This window comes from Camelina sativa, chromosome 3, assembly GCF_000633955.1.
Source record: "Camelina sativa cultivar DH55 chromosome 3, Cs, whole genome shotgun sequence".
NCBI classification, from domain to species: domain Eukaryota; kingdom Viridiplantae; phylum Streptophyta; class Magnoliopsida; order Brassicales; family Brassicaceae; genus Camelina; species Camelina sativa.
In genome coordinates, this window is record NC_025687.1 from 5,840,809 (window position 1) to 5,857,868 (window position 17,060).

General features: G+C 35.0%; 2 protein-coding genes across 3 annotated transcripts; one reads left to right on the plus strand and one right to left on the minus strand.

The window, feature by feature from the left end:
• LOC104771869 (importin-13) lies at window positions 88–7,027 on the minus strand. 2 transcript variants are annotated; one of them, XM_010496484.2, is made up of 24 exons: window positions 6,733–7,027; window positions 6,543–6,641; window positions 6,236–6,442; window positions 6,004–6,123; window positions 5,836–5,919; window positions 5,692–5,748; window positions 5,355–5,483; window positions 5,169–5,230; window positions 5,020–5,076; window positions 4,816–4,939; window positions 4,283–4,408; window positions 4,004–4,084; window positions 3,630–3,743; window positions 3,466–3,545; window positions 3,156–3,291; window positions 2,903–3,052; window positions 2,480–2,565; window positions 1,999–2,186; window positions 1,641–1,733; window positions 1,301–1,488; window positions 1,082–1,193; window positions 843–1,000; window positions 638–754; window positions 88–541 (listed from the first exon to the last, which is right to left on the minus strand). In XM_010496484.2, the coding sequence occupies exons 1-24, from the start codon at window positions 6,934–6,936 to the stop codon at window positions 302–304; spliced, it is 3,012 nt and encodes a 1,003-aa protein (XP_010494786.1). In that variant the 5' UTR covers window positions 6,937–7,027; the 3' UTR covers window positions 88–301. The 2 variants fall into 2 exon arrangements, with proteins under 2 accessions (XP_010494786.1, XP_010494777.1); XM_010496475.2 differs by having other exon boundaries at window positions 4,274–4,408; window positions 6,733–7,026.
• On the plus strand, window positions 12,378–14,541 carry LOC104771885 (high affinity nitrate transporter 2.5-like). Its single transcript, XM_010496494.2, has 3 exons — window positions 12,378–13,114; window positions 13,455–13,930; window positions 14,018–14,541. Exons 1-3 carry the CDS (start codon window positions 12,431–12,433, stop codon window positions 14,349–14,351), a joined length of 1,494 nt encoding a protein of 497 aa, XP_010494796.1. The 5' UTR covers window positions 12,378–12,430; the 3' UTR covers window positions 14,352–14,541.

Consider the following 17,060-nt stretch of genomic DNA (forward strand, 5'->3'; position numbering starts at 1 on the left):
TCACGAAAGGTGATAACAACGCTAGTCTTCTACATTATTAGTAAGACTGCGTGCCGTTTTTGGTTTGCATCATAAGTTCAATGTAAATGAGTAAAAAATGTTAACAATGGGGTGTATATATTAAATATTATTCTTCTCATCAGATGAATCTAAAAGAGATGGCTAACGATTCTTCATGAGGTTTTCTTGCCCTCCTGTACATTAGAATCAGAGCATTGCCAGAGAAATGAAGAAGAAGATGCATTGCCCTCATTATTAAGGCAACACAATAAAATGAACAAGACAGAAGAAGATTATTGATTCAAATGATGTTTAGATTCGGATCGTTTCGATGAGAATCAGCAAAATCTCTCACTAATCGCTTCAATGCTCGACCATGTTTCCCTTGCATATGTCCTCCTACTTGACTGTTATTGTTTCCAAAATTGCAGCTTTTGTTCTCAAGGTAATCAATCCCTGCGCCCCCCAGAGCTTCTGACCATTCCCTCACTATGCTCTCTGCTTCTCCTTGCTTTAGATACTCACTCGGGAGTGCCCAAACCTGTATACATAAAAGAAAAAAGTCATCAGACCAAACAAAACAGAGGTGCGGTTCGGTCTTAATGTGGTCACGAGAGAGGTAGAGAAAGAGAGAAACCGCAGAGTTTAGCCATCCTTGAAGGGATTTCCAACACAACATTCCTTTCCATGAAGTCCTCTCACATAAACTGCAGATTGCAGCTAACTGTTGCAGTATCGTCGAACACTTTTGGACCTATAACAAAAACAGAACCGAAAAGGTGAATCAAAGATCCCAAATCCATCATTGCTTTTGCTTGAACGATTATACTCAAAATATTTACCCTTGACATAGCTGCAACTCCAAGTAGAGCATAGACCAAATTAGACAAAAGTCCCTCTCCGCAGTGAGATACAACCTGGACAGAGACCACGCTGAATGATCCTTCCGATATGCAATTCACAGTTTCGATCATGGATGAAAGCGAAACCTCCAAGAAACCTATAGAAATTCGAAAACACAGTGTTAGCAGTATGCTTACGACCCAAAGTTAATGCCAATAGTAAATAACTGCAAACTTACCTGATAAGTATGACATTGCAGCTAAAGCAGCACCTCGGTGCATAGCTGTACAGCAAATAGCCGCTTTGTGGAAAGAAATCTCAAGTAGTGTTCCAGACGTACCCAACAATTCCTGTGTCATCAAAAGAAATAAAACCAAACCTTCACCTCAAAACTCCTTTTAAAAAGATATGAAATTGAAAGTTATTTACTTCAACGAGCAAAGAGTGGTTGCAAAACCTTATGACAACCGCGGATCAATGCCGATGCGAAATTCACATATGCTTCCACCAAATCGGGTTCTTGGTCGCATATATATGATGAATTTATGCCCATCAATGATGATGCTTGTGTAAATCTCTCAAACGTAGTGATAAACAAGGACCCATATTCCTCCTTATGACAAAATTCTTCGGCGATTACACAGGCTGATAAAAAGTATGGGAAAATGCATACTTTAGAGAACTGGCTGATCAACTAATTAACCTAGGGTACAGTTTATTTAAGCTAGCCAATAACAGATGTTACTAAAGATTAAAACTAGCCTCTTAAGAAATTTTTCTCCTTCAAAAACCCTCACCTGTTCTTATGTAACATTCTTGGCTTTGAAATGACAGAAAGTTTCTCGATAGACAGTCCAGTACACTAGGTAGTAGCAGCATAAAGTGCTCACCTGTAAATAATGCAAATCTTAAGGTGTTAAAATGTCAGTAAAACCTGCTAATGCAAATGAAAATATCGAAATGGCTTTATTTGGAGCCATAATGGTCCCAAAATCATATGCATAGTCATACTCTTAGGGTATGAAAGCAAAAAACAATTGGTAGATATTCTGAACTAATATAAAGGACGACATGGAATAACGAATTGTTCCAGGCTATAAAGGCATGCCAAGATGAATGTAGCGTCATAGAATAGAGAGATGAGAAGTTTGAAACCTGACGACTGGACTGCAACTGAAAGAGCACGACATGCTGCTGCAGCTAAACTACCACTCTCCATGTGTTCAGACCTAAATAGCTTCTCCAAAATGGGCCAGAAAACGGTCAACAAAGAAAGGATAGGACCATCAGCCACAGGGACAGATGACAGAGACGTCGCAAGGTGACTGAATACAGTTCCAATCCTAAATCACGAAACAAGTTAAGAGCAAACTAATCAATATAATATACTTACCAAAGTTTTGTACACCATATAACAAAAACTACCAGAGTGCAAGCTACTAAAGATCACGGATACTTTGTTCAGAGTTACCAAATCTATCTAACGCAGATGATCAGGGAAATATATGTAACGTAAAACTGTAACAATCTTTTCATAGATGACTTGAAGTCTCGACACCGCAAACAGGTCACCAAAAACTTCTAGATTACGCCACAAGTAAGCTAGATCGTAAATACAGCAGTCACAGAAGCAGACCTGTAAAGACCTCTTGTCACAGAGCTCAGCATTCGCGTGTAAGTGGCTGGACTCTGTCTACCAGAAGACTCAACGTCTACATCTACCTAAAACCACAAAGGTATTAGTCTAAATTCTATCTCAGAAGAGCATCAATCTGTCATATCATTGGGGAAGGCATTTGATTGGAAAAGCACGGAAACAATAGAAAATGAAAGAGAAAAGAAAAGATCATTTTCCAGATAGCACGTCTATCTACTTAGTGTTCTTCTAGTCACAGTTAAGAGTAAAATGTTGAATAGTGGCCTCAGAGATGTGGACAATTAGCTGATTCTTTTTCCATTAATAGAGAGCAAAAAAAAACGAACTACTAGTTCAGGAACAAGAAAGATAAGAAGAGCCTTGAAGTATATCTCTTTCTAACTAAACAATATAAACACTTACTAGTTTTGAAAGAACTTCATAACTTGACGAAAGCAATTGAGTCAATAATTTATTTTGTAGTTCTTTGTTAGAAACAGAGCCAAGGATGACAGTGATAGCGGTAATGACTTCTTCCTCATCTTCCAAGGCCAAATTCCACTGCTCCAAACACTAAGAAAGGTAAAAATAAAAACAATTCAAGAGACGCAATATAATATCAGTGTAATTTGAGTTTGTTTTAACAGTTAACGGAATGGTCAGATGATGTTGATACCTCTCCTATCCTCATTAAGATATCCAAATTTGAGGTTTCCTGGATTACAGCTGGAGCATCTTCGCAAATTTTACGCAGAGCAGAAGCACAAGCATGTGAACAAATAGGTTCAGAAATTCCTCCCGCAAGAAATAATCTAAAAGTAGAAAGACCATTAGATGATCAGACATATTGATGTTATAAGATATAAACATACACCTTCTACAAGACTGAAAAATACCAAGCAGAAAACAAAGAAAAAAGAAATAAACAGTTTGAAGCTCATATGACAAATATGTTATTTAACGGTCATTAAAGAAAGTATACTTACAGCAAGGGTCTGGCGTTACTTGGAAAAACAGAGATCCATCTTGAATAAGAGCCAACAACATCTGCCAGTGATCTGTATACCTAAAAGATGATTCTTGTCAAATGTTGATTGCATAAACATTACAAAAAAAATTGTTAGTAAGGCAAGGGTATGAACTGACATACAACACATATAAACCCCTTGAGCTCACTAGATGGCCTAGCGGAGAATGCAGAAACCAATTGCATGATCAGTGAAAAATCAAAAGCCTCTCCCTCTTGCAAGATAATTTCAGAAACCTGAATCAATAGAATCATTTAGTAAAAGATAGGGATTGACAATAGAAAATGCAACTCCAGAAAACTGCCAAGACTAAAGCTAACAGCCTAACATCACCAATCTCCCAAAAAAAATAATGGATGGATAAATAACAGAGAGACGGGACAATTAGCAGTAGAGAACCCATACAATTTGATCCCAACCTTCTCTGGGTTGTTCTGAAACCAGAAACTTAAAATGAAACAATTTGATTTAAAGAAAAGAGGTCAAGGTTGCTCACCGCATGAAGAGCAAACAATTTCGCCTCAACCTCCCTCAAGGGCATCGAAACATTTGAAGAAGGCAGACCACCAAAAAATAGCTACAGGTATATCAGCAGGAAAAGGTTAAAAATAATAGAACAAAGAAGCCGTTTTCAAAGTGACACAGTCCAAAAAAACATAAAAATTTAAGGTAAATATTCCTCTTACACAAACCCACAGCATAATACAAATTAGTGGTGTAGCCAATACTGACTTAAAAACTGAATCTGAATTGTCAATTGGCACACCTTACTCACAAATGTTGTAGGGTGGAGTAGCTGACAAATATCAACCAAGAGCTCAAGCAGATTATTTCTAAAATGCAAAAGGCCATCGGGAAGATCAAGTCCTGGACCCTCATCACTGGAGGTAAACTCATCAACCTGAAGATAGATCGCTAAGGAATTTTAGAAGCACAAAAAAGCAAGCACATGTGCAACAATTCATGGACTTATGAACATTTAGGAAATGACAAAGCTAGAAAATCAATATTAGGTTGATACAGTGAGTGAAATGTGGTAAAAAGAAGAAAGGTAAGACAGAGATGCAAGAAACTGTGAATGACAAGCCTAAAAGTTTCAAAACTGTGAATTGGAAAATAGTTTCCACCAAAACCTTATTGGTTGACCAAACTTAACCATAAAGAATATAATATTAAGGAGAGAATTCTAGGTTAACAGAATCGTACATTATAATTTGTTTTATTTCAAGGTATTCTGGTTCTACAACTGATATGATAGTACTTCTAGATATATGAAAACTGAACTTAAGAAAGTTGCCAAGATGTAACCTGAGCGCGGAGCACAAGGGCATCAACTAAAGCTGAGAAAACTGGTAGAAATATATCTTTCACACGATTTCTGTCATTCTGTCTGTTTCCACCTAGGCTAAGTATATATGTTGCAAAAGTTGACCTACGAAAAAGAAAAAACAAGTCTGAGAGCAAAGAACAGCCATATGGTTGTAAAGAAGCTTAATAAGACCAAAATAATACCAAAACTGTACAGTTGAGTCTGCAATCTCCCAGTCTTCACTTGGAAATGACACGCAGCTGAAAATATAATTGATGGACAGTAAAGAAGAGTAACGTGGAAAAGATAACTAAATACGCACGCAAACAAGCAATGAAGACCTACTACTCACCTCAAAATCGCATCAGTCAGAATAAGTGCTTCAGAACTTGCTTCAACTATCAAACCTGGTGCCTGAAACATATTGCAAACTGACGTAAGCCTCGAAACAAATCAAAATAATAAAGTTAAGTGAAGAGTACTAACGTCACAACATTATTTAACACTCATGATGAGATAAAATGGAACTCGAACTCACAGCTTGTCCGATTTCAGACATCAAGCATGCCAGGCCAGAGACAATTTTAAGATCAGCATTTATAAGAGCTGGTTTTAGAAGTGTATCTCTTAGAAACTGTACTTTGTACAATAAAACCTGAGGAAGATCCTGCAAGAAGAAAACAAGTCAAAGCTAAGAAAATCCAGACACATACACTTTTGCTATTGAACTATAAGATAATATGTAAGCTTTTGCTATTACACTATAAGACAATACATTGATACTAAACCCTATGCAACAGATAGCCATAACGTATGAACAAATCAGAGCAGAATATACAAATAAAAAATGTCAATACAATGTAGTTCAAACATACCTCATGCCGAGAAACAAGTTCAACAAGCACCTCAATGGCGAGATCAAAAGTAGTACCCTATGGAACACAGAGAAATAAGAATCCAAAAGGCAGTTTGTAGAAAAGTGAGTAATTTAAACTAACTACACCACAAAGAAAAGTCACCTGCAGGGCATTGAATACATAGTTAAGAAGGGGATGTGAAGGCACTGCGCCTTGTGGAATCTCAGAGAAACATCCAGCACGGACCTAACAAAATGAGGAAAGACATCAACATGAAATCCAGTAAAAACTACAACACGAGGTCTACATGAAAAAAATAAAACAACATACCCAACTCAGTAAGCAACGAAGTATTTTACGGTTGTTGTCATGCGGATAATGAGGGGAGACAAATTGCTTCTCAGACTGCTGGAGTAAGAAATCAAGAACCATGGAAGTATGCGAGAGAAGCTGTTACATAGCGAGGTTCAAAAAGCGAGGTCAAGTAAAACAAGGATAAAAAAACACACACACACACACACAAACTTTGAGAAAAGAAAGAAAGGAGAAGGGAACAAAAAACCTCGTGACGAAGATCAGATTGATGAGAGAAATGGCGAGTGTCAGATATCTCTTCAGGTAAGACAGTGAGAAGCTCAAGCAAGACGACATTACCATCATCATGAGCTTGAAGAGTCTGAAGTGCGAACATTAACTTATCAAAGGGCTTTGAATAAGGATCCGCGTGAAGAAGAAGCGCCGAGAGAGCTAAACATATCTGCGTCAATAGCTGCAATTCCCCCAACCACAATTCCAAAAAACACACACATAAACAAAACAAATCGTTTTCATTCCTATCGCCGGAGCAAACACAAAAACAATTAATATACCTGAGGAACACCGGAGCTGTATATCTTAGCAGCAAGAAGAAGAGCATTGAGAAGAGCATCTTTAGCAGTTGATTGAAGATTCGAGGCTTCGTTCTGAATCTGAAAACCCAAACACACACACACATAAAAAAGAGGGGTTAAAAACAAAAGAAGGGGTTTTTTTTTTGAATCTGCGGGAAAAGTTGTAAACCTTTCGACGGAGAATTTGGGCGGCGAAGAATTGGAGGTCGAAAAGAGAAACAATCGGGGAAGTGAGGAGAGAAGTGGAGACATCCCAAGCAGCGGGAGTGAGCTGGAATTGAACAAGCCATTGATTAGCGGCAACTCTGTTGGATGATTCAGGATCGTGATTCAATACATGTATTGCTTCTGCTACTTTCCTCTGTAACTCCATTCAATTCTTTCTTTTTTGCATTCCACTCTCTCTCGTCTCGTCTCGTCTCGTCTCCCTTCTCCTTCTTCCACTCTTGAGATGACTCTTCGGAATAATTTTTATTATTTTTTATGTTTTGAGAAAGAAAAAAAAAAAGTAAAATTAAAAAGGAAAAAAAAAACAATTTAATTCTTTTTTTTTTTAAGAATCCAATCAGAGTTACTTCTTCTCTTTTTCTCCCTCGGTTGGATTCAATTCGATATATCAGTTAAAATTTTCAAAAAAAAAGTCGGAAAGAAAGAAAATAAAAATAAAAAAAAAGTCGGAAAGGGAAAAAAAAAAAAACAATACGTTACATTAAATATTTGTATAAAATTGCTAATAATGTTAATTAATAATTTATTCACAAAATGCAACATTCGGAATCGATGAGATTAATGCTTTCAAGATTAGTTGCATGTTGACTATTAAAGACATAAGTAGGATATTTAGGATTTGTAATCCGACAATCCAACCAAGTACTTGTGTACTACAGCAGACAATACTACAATTACTTACAGGTATTATTAGAAAGAGTTAGTGTCACAAAACATTAATTAAGTCTAAATTACACCCAAGCAACATCTACAGGCACTTGCCAAAATTGCCCAATTATATTTTTTGAGAACACTGTGGCAGGCTGTTAAAGGCCCATTAGGAAACGATTGTATTCTCAAAAGGCCCATTCAGTACCCAAGGTTCCCCGGTAAGCTAATAACAACAACAAGCCAATCAAATGCCGAGCAAGTACAATACATATTGAGACGTGTTACTTACTTCGGAAGCCATCATTTCACCAAGCCTACTGACGTTATGTCATCCAATTATCATATGGACATGGTCAATCCTCAGTACTATATGACGAGATTAATGATGGTATCGAGTTGGATGCATTACACTCTCGCATTTATAGACGAACGAAGATATAAAGGAGTGGGAGAAGGGTCGTCGAGACTCGAGACAAGGACAATTCTTTCTCCAACTAAGCCACTGCTACATTTTGGAGCTTACTTTTCTTTTCTCTAAGTGTAATTCAGTCCGCGTAATCTTAATTAAGTCAACGAGAACAATCTCTCGACCTCTTTCTTTGTCCATTCTAGTTTGTTTTTTTTTGTTTTTTCTGTTAATCAACGAAAATTTGATTCTGATTCTTTTCCACATTCTGTATATGTATTGTTACTATATTTGTTTCATTAAAAACTTTATAAATTGAACCATGATCAACCTCATCAACATTCCATTAATAAAAAAAATGTATATTCAATTTTATGTATTCCAAATTGTCTAATACATTGAATTAAAAATATACAGTGTGAACTAAAAAAGTTAATTGTATAGGTTATCCAATTCGAAAAGTTTCATAAGCTTTAAGAAATGATTGCCAAATATTTTTTCAAGTTTTCTAGGTAAAGTTGGTGAGTCAAACTCACAAATCTTTCTGTAATTATTATTTAAGTGTGCAATAATTTTATAAACCAACGAGAGTCGACATTGAATTCTTCATATGCATAAACTAAACCGGCCTTGGGTTGGGGGCTCCATCCGTAGGACAACATGTCGTGAAGAAAGTGTCTGAGACTAATGGTCAAGAATTATAAATTCATGTCGAATAAGAATAGTCCACATTCGATTTGACCAATGGGGATCCATGGTTTGGTTCATGTCTATATCACTTCATTGTCAAGTGGAATGATACTACGAGCTTATGGAAGTTTTATTTATTCATTCTTCTGGTTCAATCGTGCAGCCAGGTTTTACTTATGATTTTAATAGTTATACAAACTACGTTTTTATTGATAACTTGTTTTTATACCCTCGAGAGATTCAGATAGTTGATTTAAAAACTAATTTAGACGACTTTTGGAATATGCAGCTGAGAAATAATAGAAATAATATAGTTGGTCGAAACATCATTAATCATGCAAGATGTAATACTAAAGTCATTTTGATAGAAGTAAACTCTTTTCACCATCGCAAAGTACCGTCCGTACATTCACGTCAGGAGTTTGTTCTAATAAAGAATCAATTTTAATTATTAGTATAGCGTGACATTATATTGTAAACAAAAACCACTCTGATTTCAACCATAGTTAATCACTGTAAAATTTTAGATATTCAGTTTTATAATACCTACAAAGTTCAAAGGAATTAGTATGTGATTCTGCTTGGTATTTTACGCAATAAAAACGATAAGGTTACAACTTCTATTTTAGGTTACTAAAAGCTTTTAAAGAAACTCTTGTCGACAGAAGAAAGTTAGAATTACAAAAGGTAAAATGAAATTTGGTCCTGCTTCAAATTTATTGTCTCTTTTTAATTACTTAACTGCTATAGAGAGAAAACAAGATTTTGATGAGGTTTCACTGATGTCATATTTTGTATACAAGGATAATTGTTGAAATGTCAAAAGAAAATAGAAGGAGAGAATCTTTCTCGAAATTATAGTTTCATAGGATTCCAACGAGGTCCAGAGGTGAAGGAGATGCTAAACAAAAGTCTTCGATCCCAAGATTCCACATATTTGTATTACAAAAGTCCTCAGTTTCAGGGACCTACAGAATATTCTTCAAAACTAAACTTAAATTAACAATTCCAAATTGATTTCTCTTCGTCCAAAAAAACGGCTTACTTCTATAATATTTTAAATTATTCTTATGGTTTGTGTTCGAACAAGTTTCTAAACTCAAGAAAATAAAACCCACTAATAAGGAAATAATATGTTAAGATCTATAAAAGGTAAAAAGTAAAAACATTCTCAAGAGGTTGAGATATAATATCACCTCCTCCAAAATAAATAAACAAAAACATTTAAGATAACTTGAAATTGAGTGATGCAATGAACACTCCAAATCTATCCAAACGACTTATAGTATTTATGACACATTACAATTGTATAAACGTCATTTTCATGTGCAGTTGTGCACTTAGGAGATACTTAATTTGATATCTGAAAGATTTTTTTTTTGACTTTGGGAATTACCTTTACAAAAAACTTGATGATAAAAACATAACATAATTTCAACAATTAAAAGACTAAAAGATATTAAAAAAAAATTATGTATCCATCAAAATGAATACAATCATCACAAATCTAGTAATAATTTATGAAAATAATAATAAACATAGTATTCCAAAGATATTAACAATTATTATTTCGTTGAAGTGTTAATTGTAGTATATATGTATTTCATTGTTATAAAATTCAATATATCATCCTGAATTTATTTATTTTTCTCTATAATTTTCAAAAGCTCACACAATTAATTGAATGTAAAAAAAGACAATCTAAGACGAAATCATATCTAAAATTTTCATTTTTCAAGAAACATTTAACATAAAACGACTCTTTACTGATCTCATAAATTTTGTTTTTTTCTTTCAAAATGTCACTATCTACAATAGATAAAATCATAAAAACTTAATGTTTAAGTTGGATATTCATTGAACTTATTTTTCAATATGAGATCTCTTATTTTGAGTTTGATGACTATGCAACTTTATGTCTTTAACGAATAGTACACATACTAACATTTTTGAAGAAAAAGTAAATTATGAAATCAATGAAGAGTCATTTTATGTTAAGCTACTCTATAAATAAATATTTTAAATATGATTTTTTCTTAAATTGTCTTTTTATATTCTATCAATTGTGTGAGTTTTAGAAAAAGATTATTAGAAAAAGGTAAAAAATAAATATTTAGAAGATTATGGTTTTGTTAATCCTCCATTTTGATTTTTTTTTTGTTTTTTTTAAACAATCATTTCATAGAAGAGATATATAGATAAACAAAGAGTTTAAAGAATCAACAAGTTGAGAAGTTTTGTTCCAAGAAACACACAAAAGAAAAAAAAAAAAAGAAAAGAAAAAAAGAGTAAGACTTAGCCCAAGTTAATGCTTCGAAGACTTTACCTTTGCCATGGTTAAGGAGCCCAAAAGTTCCAACTGTTCCCCGAGTCTCAAGAATTGACTTCGAGAACTAATATTAATAACAAAAAGTACAGCAACTACTGTATTGAATTCTAATAGTTATTGTAAGATTTAAAGTAATTAGTATACCAAATTTTTTTTTGAAAATTTGAAGTTACCACTATTTATGAGTTTTTGATAGTAATTAATAACAAAAATAAAATAACTACTACTCCCTCCATTTCAAAATATAAGATGTTTTAGAAAAGTTTGTTGTTTCATAATATAAGATGTTTTCAAGTTTTTATGCAACTTTTAGATTAGTTTAGTATTTTATATTATGCAGTATTGTTTCTGATTGGTTGAACTTGTTAAAAGTAAAAACTTCTTAATCTGCGTGTTTTAGTTAAAATATCTTATATTTTGAAACGAAGAGAATACATTATAGTAGTTAATTTATTGCATCTTATGCAAATACAATATTGCATGCATTTGGGGATGATATGTTTTTAGAAAATAAATGTTATTTAAATTTATTTACTTTTTTAGTTTAGTATTTAAATGTAATTTCGGATATATCTAGTTTAATACTATATATATAATTACTTTTTCAGTCGTGTAAAATTTGTCAAAACGACATTGACATTAAAAAGATCATGGTCATTGATTATGAGTTTTTTTTGTTAGATAGTTATTTATATCTGTAAGGGGTTTGTAGTCGAACACATGCAAAGAGTATTAATTGTCGCAAAATCGATTTGAGACTCTTTTTTGTCGTTTATTGAAATTCTTAACTAGATCTTAATGTCATAGTGCTCCAACATTCACAACAACAACAAATGGAGTGTTTAACATAGATAAACCTCAAAAGAAAAACAAAAGAAAATCATCCAAATCCAAAAACCTAAATGCACAACCCATATATCTAAATTCATAACCCAAAGATCTAACTCGAACTGTTGTCAAAAAAAAAAAAAAAAAAAAAAAGATCTAACTCGAACTTAATATCGTGGTGGTTCACCATTCACAACCCAAAAACAAAAAAAAATGGAGTGTTTACTGTCCCTCAAGGGACTATCCTTCTAATTGAAACTAGGGATGGGTCTTTACCAAACCATCCAAATCGATTTGATATTAAATGAGTATAACTCTCGATCTTAAAACTAAAATACACTTTTAACTTGGTTATAATAAAATTTAATGTCAACATATAAACAAAACAAAAATTGGAGAACTAAAAAATTATACTAAATTAAAATTAAAATTAACTCAATACCATACCAAACCATATTTGAGTACTCTTTTGATCATTAGTCGTCCTAAACAATCAAAACCTAAAATTCATTGCATTTGCATAATAAAACCTTACTGATTTAAATATTTTTCTTATGATCAGAAGAATATATCATCCAAAAAATTGATTACATCACACTTCACAAGAACGAACACATCCATGATAAAGTCAGAGCCTAAACACTCTCCTCCTCTATATAAACTCATAACCCTCAAACCTGAGATTCCTCATTCCTTAAACCCTAAACCCAAAATTTTCCCAAAGCTTACGAAAAAATGGAGGTCGAAGGCAAAGGAGGAGAAGCTGGAACCACCACCACCGCAACTCGGAGGTTTGCACTTCCGGTGGACGCCGAGAACAAATCAACAACTTTCAGACTCTTCTCAGTGGCTAAACCTCACATGAGAGCTTTCCATCTCTCATGGTTTCAGTTCTTCTGCTGCTTCGTCTCCACTTTCGCAGCTCCACCTCTCCTCCCTATCATCCGTGAAAACCTTAACCTCACCGCAACCGACATCGGTAACGCCGGGATAGCCTCTGTCTCCGGCTCTGTTTTCGCACGTATCGTCATGGGCACGGCTTGTGACCTATTCGGTCCACGTCTCGCCTCCGCCGCTTTGACACTCTCCACCGCTCCCGCCGTCTATTTCACCGCCGGGATAAAGTCTCCGATCGGGTTTATCATGGTGAGGTTCTTTGCCGGATTCTCTTTGGCCACTTTCGTCTCGACACAGTTCTGGATGAGCTCTATGTTCTCTGGTCCAGTCGTGGGCTCGGCTAACGGAATCGCCGCCGGGTGGGGAAACCTCGGAGGAGGAGCGACACAGCTGATCATGCCCATCGTGTTCTCGTTGATTCGGAGAATGGGAGCCACCAAGTTCACGGCGTGGAGGATCGCTTTCTTCATCCCTGGTCTGTTTCAGACTCTCTCTGCTTTCGCCGTTCTCTTGTTCGGTCAGGTACAAAAACAAACACACTCTCACCGGTTTGGTTGTTTTGGTTTTATTCAATTTATCCGGTTTTGATAATTTATTACCGTTTTGTTTGGTATTGTTTAAATCGACTTGGTAGTATATTATTACTTTTGAAATAATATAATTGAAACTATTATAAAACTACCTTTATTATTAGTACTGTATATACGTATGTATAAATGAAACCGATTCGATTATATTTCTCTAAAAAAAAAACGGTTTAAAGATACCGGTTTGAATTTATTCCGTTCATATAGTAGTACTGTATGATACGGACCATTACTGTTATAATAATCTTAATTGTGTTCTTGAAATTTTTGAAAAGGATCTTCCTGATGGAGATTATTGGGCGATGCACAAATCTGGAGAGAGGGAGAAAGATGATGTGGGGAAAGTGATCAGTAATGGCATCAGCAACTATAGGGGATGGATAACAGCATTAGCATATGGCTATTGTTTTGGTGTGGAGCTTACGATTGACAACATCATCGCAGAATATTTCTTCGATAGGTTCCATTTAAATCTCCAGACAGCTGGGATTATAGCAGCCAGTTTTGGTCTGGCCAACTTTTTCGCTAGGCCTGGAGGAGGAATTTTCTCTGACCTAATGGCGAGACGGTTTGGGATGAGAGGAAGGTTGTGGGCTTGGTGGATTGTGCAAACACTAGGAGGTGTGTTGTGCGCATTTCTTGGCCAAATTCATTCATTGACATGGTCTATAGTTGTTATGCTCATCTTCTCTGTATTCGTCCAAGCCGTTTGTGGACTTACCTTTGGAGTTGTTCCATTTATTTCCAGAAGGTAAAGTGCTCTCGTCGTACGTACATTTTGATCATTGTATACATAGTTTGGTATTAAATTGTTTGTTTTTTTTTTGTTTATATGTAGATCTCTTGGGGTGATATCGGGAATGACTGGTGCGGGAGGCAATGTAGGCGCGGTCTTAACTCAGTTGATATTTTTCAAAGGATCAACATACTCGAGAGAAACGGGTATAACTCTAATGGGGATAATGTCAATTGCGTGTTCGTTACCAATATGCTTTATTTACTTTCCGCAATGGGGAGGCATGTTTTGTGGACCTTCTTCGAAAAACGTGACTGAAGAAGACTACTACCTCGCCGAGTGGAGTTCTAAAGAGAAGGCTAAAAACTCAAGCCAGAAATTCGCGGAAACCAGCGTTAGTGAAAGAGGTCGGGCCTCAACTCATCCCCAAACTTGATAAATTTATGGTCTTTTTTTGTTTGTTTTAATTCATGTATGTATGCTTTTTGTCTTCTTCTCTTTCGTTTTGCTACGTTTTGCCTAAGAGTTTACAAGAACTACTCTTTTTATTTTATTTATAAATGTGTGATAAATTGTGTATGTTGTGTAAAACACCTACTGGTTACTACTTTCTTTGTATGGAGAAGTTTTATAAATGCTTGTTCATCATGAAATGAATCAACGTATTTTCATTTGGTATGCATAATTTATCATTTAGTTATCTTTTTTTGGCTGATCGTGATGAATAACGATATAAAATAATACAAACCACTAAACTTAAAAATTCTTGAACACATTTAACCTCGTAAACTTTGGATGCGTGTAGTAGATTCACATAAAAAAAATCGGTTATTTTGTTTAGTCCAAATAAGTTAGTCAGTTGAAAAATAAATATTAATTAGTTGAAATAACTTTATATTAATTAGTAATACATCATTAAGAACAAACAAAAAAATATTACTTTAATAATTAATTAAATGTAAATTCGGATATATTTAGTTTGCCGCTATATATATAATTAATTTATCATTTACGGAAACTTTGTCAAAACGACAATGATATTAAAAAGATCATTGATTATGATTTTTTTTGTTAGATAGTTATTTATATTTGTAGGAGTTTTGTAGTCGAACACATACAAAGAATATTAGTTGTCTCAAAAGCGATTTCAAACTCTTTCTGTCGTTTATTGAATTTCTTAACTAGATCTTAACGTCCTAGTGCCGCCACCTTTTTCGCTGTTGGATAAGCTTCAACATTTCTTAAAGTCTTAGAGATCTTTATCAAGTTAGGTTAAGAGTAAAAGACAGACTTATGAGTTATCTAGTTCTAAGTACTAATGAGAATAGGATTAGCAAAGGTGTGTTAACTCTATAAATACAATTGTTTGAGTTGTGACAATTGGTAAGAGAGAACATTAAGAGCTTAAGAGTATTTAGTTTTGAGAGATATATTTTCTAAACATTAATAAAGAGAGCAATTCTTTATAAGCAAGTTGTGTTCTAATTTCTATATTTTGGTAGTAGAGCTCTTAAGTTATCGATCCTAAAAGTTCTTAAATCATCACGAAGATTATACGAACATATATATAGTCGTCGTAACCAAGTCATGGGAGACGACAGCACAGCTCGACTGAAGGATTTGTCACCACCATCGATTCAATGTCCTATGCTAAACGATTCAAACTACACGGTGTGGTCAATGAAGATGAAGATCTTGTTAAGGATTTACAAGGTATGGGACACAATCAAACCAGGATCAGAAGATACAGAGAAGAATATGCTTGCCAAGGGTTTACTGTTTCAAGCTATTCCAGAAAGTCTGTCTTGCAAGTAGGCGAACATGACTCTTCCAAAGGAATCTGGGAAGCAATTAAATCAAGGAACATGGGAGCAAATCGTGTGAAGGAAGCAAGGCTTCAAACATTGATGTCCGACTTTGAGAAGTTGAGGATGACAGAATCAGACACAGTAGATAACGTTGCAGGAAAGCTATCGGAGATTGCATCTAAATCTGCTGCACTCGGACAAACTATTGAGTAATCCAAGCTGGTGAAAAAATTTCTCAACAGTTTACCAAAACACAAGTTCATCCAAATCATAGCGTCTCTCGAGCAAGTGTTGGATCTAAATACTACAGGTTATCAAGATATTGTTGGAAGATTGAAAGCTTATGAAGAAAGAATCCTTGGTGAAGATAGCAATGGAGACACACAAGGAAATCTACTATATGCTAACTCTTATCAACAAGATTTTGGAGCTCAACAAGGCGGAGGACGCGGAAACAGAGGACGTGGAGGTAGAGGACGTTTTAACCCACAAGATCGATCGCCGAATCAAACACAAGATAAGAAGAAGAAGGACGTCTCAAAGATTATCTGTTTTTGGTGTGATAAGGCTGGGCACTATGCCTCTAATTGTCCCGAGAGAGTTCAAAGAACACAAGAATCACATAAAGTAGAGGAAGACGATGCTGAATCAGCACTCTACATGCACGAGGTGGTGTTCTTGAATGAAGAAAAACTAATACAAAAGGTTTACGAAAACAAAACAGGGTAAGAAGGACTTTGGTACTTAGACAATGGAGCAAGCAACCACATGACTGGAAACAAGTCTTATTTTTCAGAACTAAATGAGAAAATAAAAGGCAAGGTGAAGTTTGGAGATGGCTCTTATGTCAAAATAGAAGGAAAATGTTCAATTCTGTTTCAAGGCAAAACAAGTGAACAAAGGATGGTCACAAACATCTATTTCATTCCCAGCCTCAAGAGCAACATCCTAAGTTTAGGACAGGCTGCGGAAATTGGCTGTGATGTGAGGATGAGACAAGACTACATGACGGTTCATGATCCAAGTGGGAGATTGCTAGTAAGAGTCAATCGAACTCAGAACAGGCTTTACAAAATAAATCTGAAAATTGGTAAGCCTATGTGCCTAAGCTGAAGACTTGAAGATGAGACATAGAAGTGGCATGCACGACTAGGACATATAAGTTTTAAAACTATTAAAACTATTTCACAACAAGATATGGTTCAAGGGTTGCCTAAAATCAGTGATGAGAATCGTATATGTGAATCATGCTTAGTGGGAAAACAGGCTCGTCAAAGTTTTCCGCAGAAAACCATGTTTCGAGCTTCCAAGCCACTAGAACTCTTACATGCTGATCT